Source organism: Paroedura picta, chromosome 3, assembly GCF_049243985.1.
Source record: "Paroedura picta isolate Pp20150507F chromosome 3, Ppicta_v3.0, whole genome shotgun sequence".
Taxonomy (NCBI): Eukaryota; Metazoa; Chordata; class Lepidosauria; order Squamata; family Gekkonidae; genus Paroedura; species Paroedura picta.
Genome location: NC_135371.1, coordinates 2275351 through 2293820, shown reverse-complemented (window position 1 = coordinate 2293820; position 18470 = coordinate 2275351). Strand labels below are relative to the sequence as shown.

Sequence of the window (18470 nt, the reverse complement as noted above, 5' to 3'; positions counted from 1 at the left end):
CCAGCCTAAACAGACCAAGCTCTCCCAACCTTTCCTCATACGTCTTGGTCTCCAAACCCCTCACCAGAATGGTACCTGGTGCTGATTGGATGGAATGGAGTTTCCCTGACAGGGGACTGAAGCTGTTTGAAGATGCAACAGAACTGTTCAGGTGGGGAAAACCACAGCTGACTGTGAAGCGCTCCAAGAGGCAAAGGGAGCTAAGTGCTGGTGAATGAAGAAGAGTGTGTTTTTATATGCTGCTTTTCTCTACCCAAAGGAGTCTCACAATGGCTTACAGTTGCCTTCCCTTTCCTCTCCCCACAACAGACACCCTGTGAGGTGGGTGAGGCTGACAGAGCCCTGATATTGCTGAAGAAGAAGAGTTAGTGCTTACATACCACTTTTCTCTACCCGAAGGAGTCTCAAAACGGCTTACATTTGCCTTCCCTTTCGTCTTCCCACAACAGACACCCAGTGAAGGAGGTGAGACACCCTGTGAGGTGGGTGAGGCTGACAGAGCCCTGATATTCCTGCTCGGTCAGAACAGTTTTATCAGTGCTGTGGGGAGCCCAAGGTCACCCAGCCGGTTGCATGTGGGGGAGCGCAGAATCAAACCCGGCTCGCCAGATTAGAAGTCCACACCAAGCTGGCTGTAAGCTGATGCTTACCGGAACAAAAATCCCCAATTCACATATAGGCTGCCTGGTTCTGAACTTGCTGAGACGGAGAGGAGAAAAGACCTTGGGGTCGGATAACTCAAAGAAAGTGTCAGGCTGGTGTGCTGCAGAGGCAAACTCGATTTAGGGATCTGTAGGAAAGGGATCAAGAATCAAATGGCTTTTGTGGTAATGCTACCTGCATAGATCTATGGCCAGCTTTCTCAACAGGGTATTGTGACAGCCCTGGAAGGGTTTTCCAAGTGGGGGGGGGGGAGGGGTGCCTGGTTTTGTCAGGACCAGCAAATCTGTGCATTTTCTTGCTTACGTAGAAGCAAAGGAGCATTGTCAGAAAATTCCAAATTGTGGATAACATTGTCAGAAATGGCCTCATAGTTGTTTGTGCTGTGAAAATTCACCCATTCTGAGTCCAGTCATATGTTTAAGACTGACCAAGTTCAATTTTGGGTATATGCTTTCACATGCAAGCACATCTCTTCAGACTATGCCCAGAATTACACTTTGTTGGCTTTAAAGGTGGTTTATGAAAAGCAATGGCAGACCGTATGTTTGTCCTGACTTCTAATCTGGCATGCCAGGTTCCATTCTGCGCCCCCCCCCCCCCCCATGCAGCCAGCTGGATGACCTTGGGCTCGCCATGTGCTCTGACTGAGCAGCATTATCAGGCCTCTCTCAGCCTCACCCACCTCACAGGGCACTGATAAAGCTGTTCTGACCGAGTAGTGATATTGGGGCTCTCTCAGCCTCGCCCACCCCACAGTGTCTGTTCTGGGGAAAGGCAAGGTGACTGGAAGCTGCTTTGAGCCTCCTTCGGGTAGAGAAAAGAGGCATATAAGAAACTCTTCTTCTTCATCTAAAGGTGCTAGTCCTCAGGAAGACCACACAACCATCCAGCCAGGCCAAAGGCTAACCAGTGACGTTGGGAGGGGGGGCTTCCTTACCCCTCTTCCCAAAAGAGAGGCCTTTGCAGGAGGGGAAAGAGGCCAAATCTCCAGGGAGGTGGCAACCCTCTTCGACAGGGTAGGCTACGCCCCCCCCCCCGAGTGGGAGTGCAGAAGCTCGTGGGCCTTTGCATTGGGGGAGAGACGTTTCCCCGCAAGTCCAAAAACGCTTTGCGGGGAGGGGGAGGGGGAGGGGGAGGGGAAGGGGGCCTCCCCCACCCTGGTGGCCGCGCAGGCGGGGAGGGGTCCCTGTGCGGTGCAGAGTGACTCGCGAGGAGCCCCGTGGTGGAGCGGCCCCGCTGGGACTTGACCAATCCCCTCCTGCGCCGGGGGGGGGGGGGTGGCAACCATGAACTACAATTCCCACCCGTCCCTGTGAGCAACGTGCTGGCAGGGGCTCATGGGAATTGTAGTCTGCGGGCCGCTAGAGAGCCGCCGTTTGGCCTCCGCCGCCCCGGAAGGGTTAAGGCCAGCGAGCGGCTTCCTAGAGGGGCCGGGGAAGGCGGCGGGGGGGGGGCGGGAGAGGAAGCTTCGCCATTGGAGGATCACGGAGAAGGGAGGGGTCCAGATCCGCAAGAAGAAGAAGAAGAAGCGGCGGAGGAAGAGGGCGGCAGCGTCGCAGGCGGAGGATCCCGGGGAGGTCTCCTCGCGAGTAAGTCCTGGGGGGGATGAGGGCTGTTTTTGAGCTGGGCCTGAAGAGGGTGAAAGGCCAGAAATGGGCTTTGTGTGTCTGTTCCGGGTAGGCCCGCGGCAGGCAAACTGCGGCCCTCCAGATGCCCCATGGACTACAGTGCCCATGAGCCCCTGCCAGCTGGCAGGGGCTCATGGGCACTGTAGTCCACGGGGCCTCTGGAGGGCCGCAGTTTGCCTACCCGTGGGGGAGGCCCACATCCGGCCTCCTCCCGGATCGCTCTGCCGCCCCCTCGCCCAGAGGCCCCGGCCGCCCCCATCCGTCCTTTGGGCTTCGCCCCGCGTGGTCTTTAGAGCAGGCAGAACGGAGCTCCTCTTCCGCCAGGTTGATGGCCGAGGCCGGCAGGGCGAGGTAGATCTGAGCCCCCCCCCTCTCCCCCTGCAGGTGCTAAGGGGGGGGGAAAGGGTAAAGGCCTCCCCTGTGCAAGCACCGAGTCCTGTCTGACCCTTGGGGTGACGCCCTCCAGCGTTTTCATGGCAGACTCAATACGGGGTGGTTTTGCCAGTGCCTTCCCCAGTCATTACCGTTTACCCCCCAGCAGCAAGCTGGGTCCTCATTTTCCCGACCTCGGAAGGATGGAAGGCTGAGTCGACCTTGAGCCGGCTGCTGGGATCGAACTCCCAGCCTCATGGGCAGAGCTTCAGACTGCATGTCAGCTGCTAAGAGGGTCAGCCTTTAGCATTGACCTCCAGGCTCTCTCTTCTCACACCTCTATATAGATTGGGGGAGGGTGTTAGGGGGTTGAAGACCACCAGGGTTCTCAGGAGGCTGTTTTTATTGTGTATATGTCCAGCATTGTTTTAATGATTAGTTTAGCAGGATATATTTTTCACCGTCAGAGTAGGTCAGCAGTGGAATAGGCTGCCTAAGGAGGTGGTGAGCTCCCCCTCACTGGCAGTCTTCAAGCAAAGGTTGGATACACACTTTTCTTGGATGCTCTGGGCTGATCCTGCGTTGAGCAGGGGGTTGGACTAGATGGCCTGTATGGCCCCTTCCAACTCTATGATCCTATGTTTCCCACTCCTCTATATAGCTTGGCGGAGGGTGAAGACCACCAGGGTTCTCAGGAGTCTGTTTTTATTGTATGTATGTCCAGCATAGTTTTAATGAGGTTTTCACTGGGTTTTTATATGGACAGACTGTAGCCCACGATGAGCCGGTTCTGGAGTGGTGGGTAAAAAGTCTAAATAATAAATAAGTAAATGATAAATACTCATCTGTAGCTTTGGGCTTTGCTGTCGTCGTAAGCAGATAATACGGAGATGTCTGTATGTCTTTATCCAGATCTCCTGGTGATGCCGTAGAGTAGACTCAGGGGTAGCCAGACTGCGGCTCTCCAGATGGGCATGGACTACAATTCCCACAAGCCCTTCGCAGCACATGCTGGCAGAGGCTCATGGGAATTGTAGTCCATGGACATTTGGAGAGCCACGTTCTGGCCCCACCTTCTGCAGAGGTCTGGAGTCACTGCCAGGCAGCTGTTCTTTAGTGGCAAATAGCAAATTATCTGGGAAGGTCGAGGTCTTGAGGGACAATCTGCTCCTTCTTTCTGTGGAGTTCAAGAGACCCTTGCAGACTCCCTTGTGCGCCTCCTGGGGTTGCTGGGCCCAACAGGACTGCTGGAGAAGCAAGTGAACACAGCGGCCAAAAAGGGGGACATGATAGATCAGGGATAGACAAACTGCGGCTCTCCAGATGTCCATGGACTACAATTCACAGGGGCTGATGGGAATTGTAGTCCATGGACATCTGGAGGGCCGCAGTTTGACTGCCCCTGTGATAGATGTTTATAAAATGATGCATGGGATGGAGAGAGCTGATGACGGGAATTTTTCCTCCCCCTCCAAAACACTAGAACTTGATGCTTTGCTTTCCATGATTTGAGAAGGGCACTAACTCGCCGTTGTGGTTAAGCATGGCGGCTTCTAATCTGGAGAGTTGGGCTTGATTCCCTGCTCCTCCACAGACAGCCACCTGGGTGACCTTGGGCTCATCACAGTCTTGATACTTGTGTTCTCACAGAGCAGTCTTTCAGAGCTCTGACAGCCCCACTCACCCCCCTCCCCCATCGCAGTGAGAGAAAGGGTATAAAAACCAACTATTCTTCTTCCTGGTGAAGTCTTGGCTTCTCCCCCCTCTGGTGAAACATTTTTATTGGGGGGGGGTTCTGCCAAAGGAAATGCCCAGTCCTTGTGGATGAGGATTGGCCGATAGTTGATCAGGCTTCTTCCTTGAGTAAGACAGGACCTCTTTCTTGATTCCAGCAGCAGGTATAGAGGAGCCATTTGGGCCATTCCAGAGGGTCTGTTAGGAAAAAGCCAAGAATGAAGAGGCTGGAGGAAAATCAGCAGCCAGGCAGAAGCCACTTTTAACTTGTTTATTATTATACATTTTAATATACAGCAGGAACCAGCCCCTGAAACGCTTGGAGTGTGGATGGACTTCCAAGTTCAAAACAGAACTCCTTGTTTGAGTGATGACAGGATCTCTCTCTTTATTCCAGCAGGGGATGATCAGAGGAATGAGGAGGACGAGGAACGGCATCGTCTGTCGGCAGATGAAGTCAAGAATGAAGACGTGAGAGGAAGTATCAGTAGTCAAGGCAGACCCAGGAGGGAGAAAGTAGCCACACTGGAAAGAAGAGGGATCAACCCATTCCTGGCCAAGGGGGGATTTCTCACATGGGAGAGAAAACGTACACATTCTTGGAGTGTGGAATGAACATTTCAGATCAAAACCAATATCATTTCCACTTGTGAAAACACAGCGGAAAGAAGTTCCATTAAGGCTCGGAGTGCAAAAAAAATTCTTTTGCTGAGCAGAGCTGCTTAAACATCAACAAGGACTCATAGGAAAAATTATACCTGATCAGTCTGTGGTGAGAGTTTCTCACAGAAATCTGACCTTATTGAACAACAAAACTGCTTATTTGCTCAGAAGCTAGAATGACATTCCCTGATGGAAGAAAGGGAAAAGTACATTTCCCAAGGAGAATTTTATTGAAGACTTGTAAATGCTTTCGGTGTGGAAGGAGGTTTAAGTACAGATCACAGCTCCTTGTGCACCAAAGGATACACAAAGTGAAGAAACCTTTTGAGTGCCCAGCGTACGGAAAGAAATTCAGTGAAAGTGGTGAATTTCAAATGCAGCAAAGAATCCAAATAGAGGAGAAACATTTTGAATGCTCAGAATATGGAAAACAAGTGGATGACAGTAGCAGCAATCCACAACATTTAAGAACCCACACAGGGGAGAAGCCTTTTGAATGCTCCATGTGCCCAAAGAGATTCCGTCAGAGTAGCGGTCTCCGACTACATCAAAGAACCCACACAGGGGAGAAACCTTTTGAATGCTTACAGTGCCAAAAGAAATTTAGTCGAAATTCTAACTTTCACAGGCACCTAAGAACCCACACAGGGGATAAACCCTTCAAATGTTCACAGTGTGGAAAGGGATTCAGTCAGAGTGGCCATCTTCAACTTCATCAAAGAATCCACACAGGAGAGAAACCTTTTGAATGTTCTGAGTGTGGAAAAAGATTCAGTCAGAGTAACCTTCTTCACCAGCATCAAAGAACCCACACAGGGGAAAAACCTTATGAATGCTCAGTTTGCCAAAGGAAATTTAGTCAAAATTCTAACTTTCAACGGCACCTAAGAACCCATACAGAGGAGAAACTTTTTGAATGCTCAGAATGTGGAAAGAAATTCACCCAGAGTGTCTGTCTCCTACTGCATCAAAGAATCCACATGGAGGAGAAACCTTTTGATTGCTCAGAATATGGAAAGATAGTGGGTGAGAATAGCAGTTTTCAACAGCATCTAAGAGCCCACACAAAGGATAAACGTTTTGAATGCACAGAGTGTGGAAAGAGATTCAGAAAGAGTAGCGAACTCCTGCGTCATCAAAGAACCCACACAGGGGAGAAACCTTATGAATGCTCATTGTGCCAAAAGAAATTTAGTTTAAATTCTAATTTTCAAAGGCATATAAGAACCCACACAGGAGAGAAACCTTTTGAATGTTCACAATGTGGGCAGAGATTCAGTCAGAATGGTGATCTCCTACTGCATAAGCGATTACACAAATGGGAGAAACGTTTTGAATGCTCAGAATGTGGAAAGAGATTTGGTCGGAAGGACCATCTTCACAGCCACTTAAGAATTCACACAGGGGAGAAACCTTTTGAATGCTCAGAATGCGGGAAAAGGTTCAGACAGAGTGGTTGTCTCCTACTGCATCAAAGAATCCACACAGGGGAGAGACATTTTGAATGCTCAGAATGTGGAATGCGATTGCGTAACAGTAGCAATTTTCAAAGGCATCTAAGAATCCACACAAAGGAGAAACCTTTTGAATGCTTAGAGTGTGGAAAGGGATTCAGTCAGAGCAGCCATCTTCAAAGGCATTTAAGAATTCATATAAGGGACAGACATTTGTTTAGCGCTTAAAGTGTGAAGAGAGATTCAGTCGGAATGACAGTCTTCACCTGAACTCACAGAGAGGACAAACTCTGGAATCCCCAGCGTCTGCAAAGGACTCCAACTGGAGCATCCCTTTTCAACTGCATCTAAGAAACCACACCAAGGAAAAAATCTTTTGACTGCACAGAGTGTGAAAATAAATCCGTTCAGAGGTGAAATGTTCAAAAGCAGCTATGAACTCATTCAGGGGAGCGTCCTTCAGAGTGTGGGAAGTAATTCAGTTAGTCTGACCATCTTTTTTAAAAACGTTTTATTATGCTTATGAACATCTACAAGTTACAACATCACCACTGAACAAAAAAACAAACAAAACACATGCAAAAAAAACACAATCACAACTTTACTATCCACCTAGTTCACCTACCTGGACAAATTAACCTTCTTCCTGTGCTAAGAAAAATTAATTAGAGCTATCTGCTGCTTCACTTTCTTTAGGTTTTGTAAAATTTTGCAGAGTCTGGAAATATTTTCTTCGGTAGTTCCACTGTTCGTAATATTTCTCCAGGTTATTGTCCTTTGGTAGTGCTGTTAATCTAGCTGAGTCTGCAAGGCTCCAAATCTTCTATGGTCGCAGTTTCTGAACTTCCCCATTTAGCTGCATCCCACCTTCAGCAGCATCAAAGACCCCACAGCGGGAGAAGCCCTAGAACTGCACAGCTTGCGACAGGAGCTTTTCTCTTATTTCACCTGTTAAAGACAACCGCAAACCATAGAAAGGGTTGAAACCAGGTAAACTCTTGTAAATTGCTTTTATGCGCCCAGAGTCTTGACCCTAATCTGGAAGAAACGATGGCCACCTTTCAGTCGATCTTCCAAGCAAAATCCTTCTGACTTCTGCAAGCCTGACAAAAATCTTATCCGTTTTCCAAATCCTTGATGAACTAGACCAGTCAAGGACAGCAGGTATCTGAGGATTGATATCAGGGGCTCTGTGAACTTGGAGGGGCTGGGGGGTGGAGGACATCTTTTCCAGTGGATCCTGTCCACAGCTGTCTGTTGAAGGAAGTGAATTTGTTTGTTTGTTTGTTTGTTAATAAATACATGGTAGGAAGCCAAACTCTAAAGCAGGCGCTCTCAGTGGGTTTCATGAAACCCTGGGGTTTCTTGACAAGCCCCAGAAGGGTTTTGCCGATTGTGGGGGGGGGAGTTGGGGGCAGGAGGGGACGGAGTGTGATGTCACAGCCAGTAGGAGTGTCTGGAGTGTCACTTCTGGTGCCGTGTGACTTCTGGGGGGGCGGGAGGTTTGGCCTGCTGACATCACTTACAGGGTTTCTTGGAGCCTGAAGAATGTTTCGGGTTTCCCAGTGGTAAGAGAGAGGCTGCTCTAAAGCAGCATTGGGAACTGAACTGTTTTCACTGTTATTTTGAACGAAAAGGGTGTTAAGTTTCAATGGGGTTTCCTCTTTGTGCTCCTCAGAAGAGGAAAACATTCACAGCTTCAGACATCCAGGAAATGCTGAGCATGTTTAGGAGATTAAAGCTCCCCCCCCTCCTAACGTATCTTCTTCGTATAATGGCGAAAAATAGGAGATTAACGATCAAGAACAGAGAAGCCATGAGAGGGATGGCTGTCAAGACAAGAAAACCCCCAAAGTGGGGGGAACTGGTTCTTACAAAACTGCTGCACAGTCATTCAAAACCTGAGAAACGACTCTTGCTTAACTGAAGGCACAAGAGCCACAATATTTTTCCCCATCTCAATGAATTACTAGTTTTGTTTATGCAATGTTATAATTAGAAGTAGGCCTGTCAGTCACAGGTACTACAAGAAGGGTGTGGCTGTGTTCTGTCTCGGTATGTTTTTTCCATTTGTAGAAAGGAGTAACTTGTATCATATGATTATGCTGGAGAAACCTTTCACTCTTAATGGCGTTCATAAGGGGAATAGCTATGCTTATCTTAATGAATTAATGTTTCCTTGTTTTTCCACTTCTCCTTTTCTCCTTCTTTTGGTCTTCAGGAGGTTTACCATTATTTCTAAAGTCATTACAGAGCAATTAATAGAACTAGGACTCCCTTTTTTACCCTGGATACTAGAGATTAAAGAGACAGACATCCCTCACTGTGTTAGGTAGGATACCTCCCCAGCCCCTGTCCTCGCCGTGGATTAATTGCAGGAGGCAGCAAGCCCTCTAGCTATGTCATAGCTGTAGAAAAGTAAAAACACCACCTGAGTAAATATTCTTTGTATTTTGGCATTTTCTTCTCTATCTTGTGCTTCTTCTGGCTAATCCTTATATCAATGTCTAATTATATAGTTAATAGCAATATTAATTTTGTGGCACCATCACTGAGCATTAGTGGCTTAGCTGACCCCATAAAAAGGGAGCATACACTTGAAATCTGTAATCAGGTATTCTGTTTCTGCAAGTAATACATAAGCTTAAACGAACCGATGTTTCACTCCTGGTATCTGGTAGGGCAAGTAAACCTGAAGCGCCTGCATCTGCAAGAAGTCGAGAGGCTGTGATTCCAACACATTCAAAGAATTATTTTAAACCTCACAGGATTTGGAGAGACCCTAAGGCAGGAGGGGCCAAACTGTCTTTCCAGAGGTCCGTGGACTACAATTCCCATGAGTCCTTGTGCTGGCAGGGTCTCCTGGGAATTGTAGTCTGGATATTTGGAGAGCCACAGTTTGGTCACCCCTGTCCTTAAGGGTAGATTTATTTTTGTGGAAGGTACACATGGGGCTTCCAAAGTTACCCTGACATCACTATATTTCCCAAAGTGGTCAATGAGATTTTGCTTACAAGAGCTTTAGAAAATTGGATTTTCATGAAAATAACAGGAGGCAACATGAATGTTAATTTGTAAGGAATATATCGAGGGTTATTTTGTAACTGTCATGGGTTCAATAAAAATCTAAAGAGATGGGAGTACTCCCGCTCTCCGTAAGGCTTCTGGTCTTCTCAAGATAATTAAGTTATAAGGTTTATGTGAAGTATCCATCTGAACTATCGTTCTTTCTATGCCCCAGGTGATGGTGCTTTCTCACAACTTGATGTGAGCGTTATCTAAGGAGGCTGTACACTGGATTATCACATGCCTCCTTGGGATAAGAGAACCCACGTGGTGTAGTGGGAAAGAGTGGCAGACTCTAATCTGGAGAGCCAGGTTCGATTCCCCACTTGTCCACATGCAGCCAGCTGGATGACCTTGAGCTAATCACAGTTCTCTTAGAGCTCTCAGAGCCCCACCTACCTCACAGGGAGTAGAAAGAATATGTCCTTGCGGAAACAGAATACTTGATTATAAATTTCAAGTCCAATTCTCATCCTTTTAGTGGGGTCATTTAAGCCATTAACATTCATAGATGATGCCAGACAAGTCAATCAGTGGCTCCTGGCCAGTTTGGTATAGTAGTTAAGAGTGACAGCCCCTAATTTGGAGAGCTGGGTTTGATTCCCCACGTTTTTTCATGCAGCCAGCTGGGTGACCTTGGGCTCGTCACAGTCTTGTTAGCTGTTCTCATAGAGCAATTCTTTCAGAGCTTTAAAAGGGAATTTGATAGATGTTTTGTCTATTCTGTTCTGTCTTTGGGGTCGGGTATTTTTGATGTTTTATGGGGATTTTATATATTGTACCCTACCACGAGTCTCTTGTGAGTGGTGGGCTAAGAAATCTAATAAATAAAATGTTTAAAAATTAATGGAGCATAAATCTATTAATGGCTATAACTGGTGGTCCTTTCCAACTCCATGTTTCAACTTTTGCCATGATTCCGATCTTGCACTGCTTCTTTTAGAGGTATAACGTTCTAGCCCGGGAGCAGGAAGGCGTGTGGGGGGAGGACACTGGTCCCAGCTGAGAGGGACGGAGGAAAGCTGCCCGCCGGACCAGGCACCCTCCGGCTGTGGAAACTGCCTTGAACCGTCGCCTGCTTGAGCCCAGACCAGGGGTAGTCAAACCGCGGCCCTCCAGATGTCCATGGACTACAATTCCCAGGAGCCCCTGCCAGCGTTCCATGGGAATTGTAGTCCATGGACATCTGGAGGGCTGCGGTTTGACTACCCCTGGCCCAGACCAAGGGCTGCCCAGGCAGAAACCGAGCGGGGCTCCTCCGGTGAAGCCAAAGCCCCGTCCTCCCCCCACCCCGTCCCCTCTGCCACTGGGACTCCGAGCCCCAGTTCTCCCCCGCGGGGCCCTTCGGGAAGCGGCTCGGGGGGGGGGGGTCGTGGCGCCCCCTGCCGGCAGGCGAGAGGCGTGCACCGGCAGCTTCCCAAACGGCCCCGCTGGAGTCGCAGTTTCTGGGGGGGGGGGCGGGGGGGGGCTGTGGCGAACGAGGCCCTGAAGGGGCGTCTCTGAGGAGGGACCCCCGGAGCGGACCCCCAGCAGGCAGCGCCCCCCTGCAAGCCCGGCCCCAATCCAGGCCCCCTCCCGAGGGGGGGGCAGAGGCCGGGTCTCCCCGGAAGGCCCGCTCGGACTGGCAGCGGGAAAAGGCCCCTCCTCCTCCTGGGACTGGGCCGGCCGCGGACCCCCACCCCACGCCGCCCTCCCCCCGGCGTCTGCCGCTCCTCAGGGCCCGGCCGGCGTCCGGCTCCCGGAATCCCCCGGGCAGGAGGTGGCATCCGCCTTCACCTCCGCCTGCGGCCCCCCGAAAGGGTGAGAACCAGCGAGCCGCTTCCTAGAGAGGCCGGGCGGGGCGGGGAGGAGGGGAGGAGCCCGCGGAGCTTTCCTCGCGAAGAGGTCGGTGCGGCGCGTGCGCGCAGAATCCCCCGCCCACGCGGACAGCCCTTGGATGTATCTTGACCAGGATCAGTGGTGCAGCTCTGTTCTTTTTGGGGAGGTTTTCTGGCTTTTTGATACCTTTTCCTTCCCTCTTCATCGCCAGCTGAGTCAGGCTATCCTTCCAAAGCCGGAGGCCACCCAAACGAAGGGGGAGGAGATGGAAGCAAAGAAGGACCCAGAAGGACCTGGAAGGAGCAAGAGACCAAGGAAAGGGCCCCGTCCCATCCAAGCACGGAGTGGGGCTGGATTCTGGGGAAGGGCTGGCCCACAGATCCCTGCTGAGGACACTGTGACTGCAGAAGAACGCGGACGATGCTTCCGACAGCTCAGCTACCGGGAGGCCGAGGGGCCCCGAGAGGTTTGCAGCCGGCTCCACGGACTCTGCAGCCGCTGGCTGGAGCCGGAGAGACACACCAAGAGTCAGATCCTGGACCTGGTGATCCTGGAGCAGTTCCTGGCCCTCCTGCCCCGGGAGATGCAGGGCTGGGTGAGAGGATGCGGGCCGGAGAGCAGCTCCCAGGCGGTGGCCCTGGCCGAAGGCTTCCTCCTGAGCCAGGCGGAGGAGAAGAGGCAGGTGAGGGGTCTCCTTCACTCACTCCCTGAGGCTTCCCAGTCAACTCTTTCTGCCTCTAGTGATTTTACTAAACTGGGAAGAAAATGGAACCGCAATTCTTGCCCCTGTGGTTGATGCAGGGATGAGGCGTCTGGCGGTGGGGCAGATTCATCGCCTTCCTTTTCCATTTCTTCCCTCTCTCCTTTTCTGTTCTTTCAGACGCAGGAATCATCAGTGAAGATGGAAGGGAAGTTCTCTGCAGAGGAAGGGGCTCCTTCAGAGGACAAGCAGAGGGCTGAGGCCTGTGCCCCAGACGGCCTCTCAGGTGGTAAGCCTGCTCTGGGGCTGGATGGGAGTGGGGCACAAGGTGAGGTTGTTGAGCTGGAGCTTTGGGACAGGAGAGAAAGGATATCTTAATTCACATTAGAAAACTTCTGGGGTTCCCTGCCACAGGACGGAACGATGGCCAGTCACTTGGGAGGGGATTAGGCTGATTCACAGAAGGTAATTCTGGCTCACCTGTTAGTCATTGGAAATGAATGGAACCTCCAGGTTCTGGGGCCGCCTACCTCTGAAAATGCATTTCTAGTGGCCGATATGTGTCTTCTGTGCCCCTGCTTTCCAGGAGCATCTGACAGGCCAGTCAGAAAGAGGACAATACAGATGCCTCTGGCAGGTTTCCCAGTCCAGGGAAGGAGGGTGACCAAAGCAGGATTCAGACGAGCAGAGGTGCCTCGGCTGACGATCTTCCTTCTCCCTCTCAGGCTGGGAAGAAATGGGCTGGAGCCATCCCTTCTGCAGAGGGGGGGAAGCCGTGGCTGCTCCTCCAGTCCAGGTAAGGGAGATGAGCGGAGACAGCCTGGGTCCCCCCTCCTTTCTCGGGGGGCTTTTTCTCCTGCAGTTGCTGCTGCGAAGGTGTCTGAGGGCCAAACTCTCCATCCTGCGCCTTCTGCCTGGCACGATCTCTGAGGAGGGAATCTGATTTTTCTTCCAGCATCCCTTTTCCTTTGAGGAGGTGGCCGTCTCTTTCTCCGAGGCCGAGTGGGCCCTGCTGGATCCGGGCCAGAGAGCTCTCTTCAGGGAAGTCATGCAGGAGAACTATGGGAGCGTGGCCTCTCTGGGTAAGGACCTTTCATGGGCAGCAGTGGTGTGAAATGCGGCCGTTGGATCAGGCATTTTGCTGGCCCAGGGGCCACAGAGGCCAGGGTTGTGGCCGTCACCTGACCCAGAGGGGGCCCTGCCCTGAGGCCGTAGCGGGGGGGGGGCAGGAGGAACTGAGGAAGACTCTAAAAGGGGTCAGATTCTGCTTTGTCAGTTGCCAGCCTTTGGGACCTGCTCTTCACCCACATCTGGAGGCTCAGGAGCTGTTTCTGGGCCTGACCTCAGCAGGGAGCCCTGAGGGATTTGTCTCCTTAAATCCGGGGTATTCTGGGAAACGTGGAAGAATACTTAAGAGTCATCATTTAGATGCCTTAAACCACAGTAAGGAATAGAATTCAGAGGAACAGCAGAGTTCACTTGAAGTTCTAGAATCCTAGAGTTGGAAGGGACCTCCTGGGTCATCTAGTCCAACCCCCCTGCCCTACGCAGGACACTCCCAACCCTCTCGCTCACCCACTGTCACCTGCCACCCCCTTCACAGAACCAGGATTTCCTTCAGATGGCTTTCCAGCCTCCTGGCACCTCCTGGCAGCAAAAAATGATTGGTGGGGGAAGGACTTCTGTCCGAGGAAATTGCATCCTTGGGAATGAGTGGTGGGTTCACTTCCAGCCAGAGCGGCAGCTGGATTCCTTTCTGGTTCCCGTAGCAGATGCAAAGGAGCCACGGGGGGGGGGATTCCAGGGGTTCTCTTTGGAAAGAGCTAAGAATGAGGAGGCTGAAGGAGACATCAGAGATGGACAACAAAGGCAGGAGGAAGCCCCTTTTAAGGGTACGTTATTGTCCAGGCACAAGCCCCAGAAATGCTTTGAGTGTGGGTGGAATTTCAAGTACAGATCTGACTTCCTTGTGGGGCTGCTAACTGGGCTTTTCTCTATCCCAACAGGGGCTGATCAGAGGGAGGAAGAGGAAGAGGAACAGCATCATCCGTCACCAGACGAAGTCAAGGATGAAGACTTCAGGAATCGAGGCAGACCCAAGAGGCAGAAAGGAGGCCATATATTCGAGAAGAGGGAGGAACCCGTTCCTTGCCAAGGGGGGCATTCCCATGACGTAATTCACAGGGTGGAAGAAACATACAAGTGCTTGGAGCCGGGAACGGACTTCTCAGATCCAACCCAATATTATATGCAGAGCAGAGAGGAGAGCCCTCAATGTATGGAGTGTGGAAGGAGCTTCCTTGGCAGGGCAGAGCTCCTTAAACATCAACAAATAAATGCAGGAGAGGAAAATCATAGCCACTCAACCTGTGCCGAGAGTTTCTCACAGAAATCAGACCTTGTTAAACACCAAAGCATTCATTCCGGAGTGAAGCCGCTTATCTGGTCAGACACTGGAATGACGATCTCTGATGGAAAAAAGCATGATGTAAACTTTCCAAAGCACAGTACAAGGAACACCTGCAAATACTTTCGGTGTGGAAAGTACTTTAAATACAGATCACAGCTGCTTGTGCACCAAAAAATCCACACAGGGGAGAAACCTTTTGAGTGCTCAGAGTGTATGAAAAGATTCAGTGTGGCTGGTAGTCTTCGACGTCATCAAAGAATCCACACAGGAGTCAAACCTTTTGAATGCTCAGTGTGTGGAAAGCAATGCAGATGCACTTCCAATCTTCAGCACCATCAGGGAATACAAACAGTGGAGGAACCTTTGGGGCACTCAGATGATGGAAATATATTAATTCAAAGTGGCTATTTGCAACAGTATATGAGGGCCTACATAGGGGAGAAATCTTTTGAATGCTCAGAATGTGGAAAGAGATTCAATCGAAATGCTGACCTTCAAAGGCACATAAGAACCCACTCAAAGGAGAAACCTTTTGAATGCTCAGAGTGTAGGAAGAGATTCAGTCAGCGTGGTAATCTCCTACTGCACATAAGAACCCACTCAAAGGAGAAACCTTTTGAATGCTCAGATTGTGGGAAGAGATTCAGTCAGAATTTCAGTCTTCAACGGCATCAGAGAACACACACAGAGGAGAAACCTTTTGAATGCTCAGAGTGTGGAAAGAGATTCAGTGGAAATGCTGACCTTCAAAGGCACATAAGAACCCACTCAAAGGAGAAACCTTTTGAATGCTCAGAGTGCGGAAAGAGATTCAATCAGAGTGCCCATCTTCAAAAGCACCTAAAAACACACACAGGAGAGAAACCTTTTGAATGCTCAGATTGCGGAAAGAGATTCAGTCAGAATTTCAGTCTTCAACGGCATCAGAGAACCCACACAGGGGAGAAACCATTTGAATGCTCAGAATGTGGGAAGAGATTCAGTCAGCGTGGTAATCTCCTACTGCACATAAGAACCCACTCAAAGGAGACACCTTTTGAATGCTCAGATTGTGGGAAGAGATTCAGTCAGTGTGGTAATCTCCTACTGCACATAAGAACCCACTCAAAGGAGAAACCTTTTGAATGCTCAGATTGTGGGAAGAGATTCAGTCAGAATTCCAGTCTTCAACGGCATCAGAGAACCCACACAGGGGAGAAACCTTTTGAATGCTCAGAACGTGGAAAGACATTCAGTGGAAATGCTGACCTTCAAAGGAACATAAGAACCCACTCAAAGGAGAAACCTTTTGAATGCTCAGAGCGTGGAAAGAGATTCAGAGTGCCCATCTTCAAAAGCACCTAAAAACACACACAGGAGAGAAACCTTTTGAATGCTCAGATTGTGGAAAGAGATTCAGAGTGCCCATCTTCAAAAGCACCTAAAAGCACACACAGGAGAGAAACCTTTTGAATGCTCAAATTATGGAAAGAGATTCAGTCAGAATTTCAGTCTTCAACAGCATCAGAGGGCCCACACAGGGGAGAAACCATTTGAATGCTCAGAATGTGGGAAGAGATTCAGTCAGTGTGGTAATCTACTGCACATAAGAACCCACTGAAAGGAGAAACCTTTTGAATGCTCAGAATGTGGAAAGCGGGTGGGTGACAGGAGTAATTATCAACAGCATCTAAGAACTCACACAAAGGATAAACCTTTTGAATGCTCAGAGTGTGGGAAGAGATTCAGTCAGCATGGTAATCTACTGTACCAAAGAACCGACTCAGGATAGAAACCATTTGAATGCTCAGAATGTGATAAAAGATTCAGTCAGAGTAGCAAACTTCTACTGCATCAAAGAATGCACACAGGGGAGAAGCCTTTTGAATGCTTGAAATGTGAAAAGCGATTCAGTCAGAGTAGCAAACTTCAGCTACATGAAAGAATCCATGCAGGCAATAGACCTTTTGAGTGCTCAGAATGTGGAAAGAAATTCATTTTGAATGGCCATCTTCAACGGCATCAGAGAACCCACACGGAGAAACCTTTTGAATGCTCCGAATGGTAAGCAAGTGGGTGACAAGAACAGTTTTCAACGCATTTCAGAACCCACACAAAAGAGAAACTCTTTGAATGTTCAGGTTGTGGAAAGAGATTCAGTCAGAGTGGGGGTTTTCAAAAGCATTTAAGAACTCACGCAGGGGAGAAACCTTTTGGATGCTCAGTATGGCCCATTATGCACGGCCGCCGAAACGGCGATTTCGGGTCACATGGAAAACGCGGAGGGGGAAGACGCGAAGCACACCGGTTATGCACGGGAGGGGGCACGATGGCGGCAAAACCCAGAGTAACCGATTATGCATGCAGCGATCCCAGCGCCACTTCTGGTTGTGCCCCGGTCACCCGGAAGCTGCGCTTTCTTCCGCGTTTCAATGACACGGCTTTTTCGGCGGCATGCACCGAAGCTATGGCCGGTTGCAGCCGGCTCTGTGCGTTATCAGTGATTTTAGTCGCCGCCATTCCACCCCGACTGTGCGTTATTCCCCCCGTGCATAATGGGTCTATGTGGAAAGCAAGTGAGTGACAGTAGGAACTTTCAACGGCATTTAAGAATGCACACAAAAGAGAAACCGTTTGAGTGCTCAGAATGTGGAAAGAGATTCACTCGGAGTGGAAATCTTCACAAGCATTTAAGGACCCATACAGGGGAGAAACCCTTTGAATGCTCGGATTGTGGCAAGAAATTCAGTTCTAATTCTAATCTTAAATACCCAGAGGGCTGCAGCTGGAGGTCATTTCACATCTCAAAGGGATGACAAAGCAGGGACAGGAGCAGAAATAAAAGGGGGGAATCGAACAAAAGATCAGAGATGTTTCTGCTTCACACCTCTGAAAAAAAGCCTTTCTCCTGTTTCATACAAGAAAGTCAACCACAGACCATAGAAAAGACGAACCAAGTAAACTCTTGTAAAGTGCTCGTGTCTGCCCAGAATCCTGACTCTAATCTGGAAGAAACGATAGAAATCTTTGGACTGAGCAGAGAACTCAAATAGGCCTCCCCAGGAAGAAGGAAGGATGTGTTTGGAGAGGGATGGAGATTCAGGACCAGTCCGTAACCATGGAGGAATCCACGCAGGGGGGGGGGGAAGCCCCACCCATGAATGCTCACAGATAATCCACATGAGGGCAAACCCTTCCTATAGTCCAGTGGTGGCTGGTATGCTGGCAGGGGCTCATGGTCATTGTAGTCCATGGACATCTGGAGAGCCCCAGTGTGTTCTGAGGCCACATGAGAATGGCGAATCATAATGTCAATAAAATATATGAATAAGCCTGTCCTGTTTTTGTGGGATACACCACTTGGCTGCCTTGATGATTCAGGTCCGTTTTGTACAGACACATCATGGGCTGCCCTCCACTATGCTCCACAATTCCACCCTTACCAAAAATTGTGTCCCCCTATGGAAAATTGGCTCTGGGCCTGGTTGTGAGTGTGTTTACAGGGGTGCACATGCAGGAGTGCTTTGGGTAACAGACTAGTTTTGGAGGGCCTCTCAGCCCCTCCTGGGCATCAGGCCAGGACACCCTCTCTGATGTGGGTGCTGGAACCCTGGCCTCAGTTGCCCCTGGGCCAGCCAGGTGGCTTGGGTCAGTGAACATGGTTATTCCTGCCACCCCAGTGCCTTGAGACCCCCGACGGGCCTAGTGTTGGAGCAGTTCTAAAAAAATTCTATACATATTTAATGTGGACCAAGAGGTGTATGTTTGGCCTCAGCCTGGTGGAATGAGCTCCCAGAAGAGCTGTGGGCCTTGCAGGAACTTCCACAGTTCCGAAGGGCCTGCAAGACTGAGCTCTTTGGTTGGGGCCAACCAATTTGCTGAACGTCACCAGGAAGGGCCCTCCCCTGCACCCTCCTCCCATCGTGGTCTGACTGTGAGCAGAGGACAAATGATCACACCTGGCAGCTACAGGGTGTGGGTTC

At 50.1% G+C, this 18470-nt stretch overlaps 3 protein-coding genes across 6 annotated transcripts in view; all 3 read left to right on the top strand.

Annotated features, from left to right (window-relative positions):
* Positions 1-18470, top strand: part of LOC143833891 (uncharacterized) — a 234189-nt gene that overhangs the window by 148088 nt on the left and 67631 nt on the right. The gene's annotated exons all lie outside the window — the stretch shown is intronic.
* On the top strand, positions 2103-10427 carry LOC143834063 (uncharacterized). 2 transcript variants are annotated; one of them, XM_077330623.1, is made up of 2 exons: positions 2103-2252; positions 4795-10427. In XM_077330623.1, exon 2 carries the CDS (start codon positions 5237-5239, stop codon positions 6740-6742), a length of 1506 nt encoding a protein of 501 aa, XP_077186738.1. In that variant the 5' UTR covers positions 2103-2252; positions 4795-5236; the 3' UTR covers positions 6743-10427. The 2 variants fall into 2 exon arrangements, with proteins under 2 accessions (XP_077186738.1, XP_077186739.1); XM_077330624.1 differs by having other exon boundaries at positions 2111-2252; positions 4798-10427.
* Positions 11086-16771, top strand: LOC143833897 (uncharacterized). Its single transcript, XM_077330171.1, is given in 8 exon segments — positions 11086-11380; positions 11610-12080; positions 12279-12387; positions 12824-12894; positions 13054-13180; positions 14105-15820; positions 15823-15900; positions 15903-16771. Coding segments are annotated over 7 exon segments (3171 nt in total). The 5' UTR covers positions 11086-11380; positions 11610-11663; the 3' UTR covers positions 16556-16771.

Bases quoted from the DNA above. Each gene is read 5' to 3' on its own strand.
- LOC143834063 (XM_077330623.1), top strand. From the start codon at position 5,237: ATGACATTCCCTGATGGAAGAAAGGGAAAAGTACATTTCCCAAGGAGA.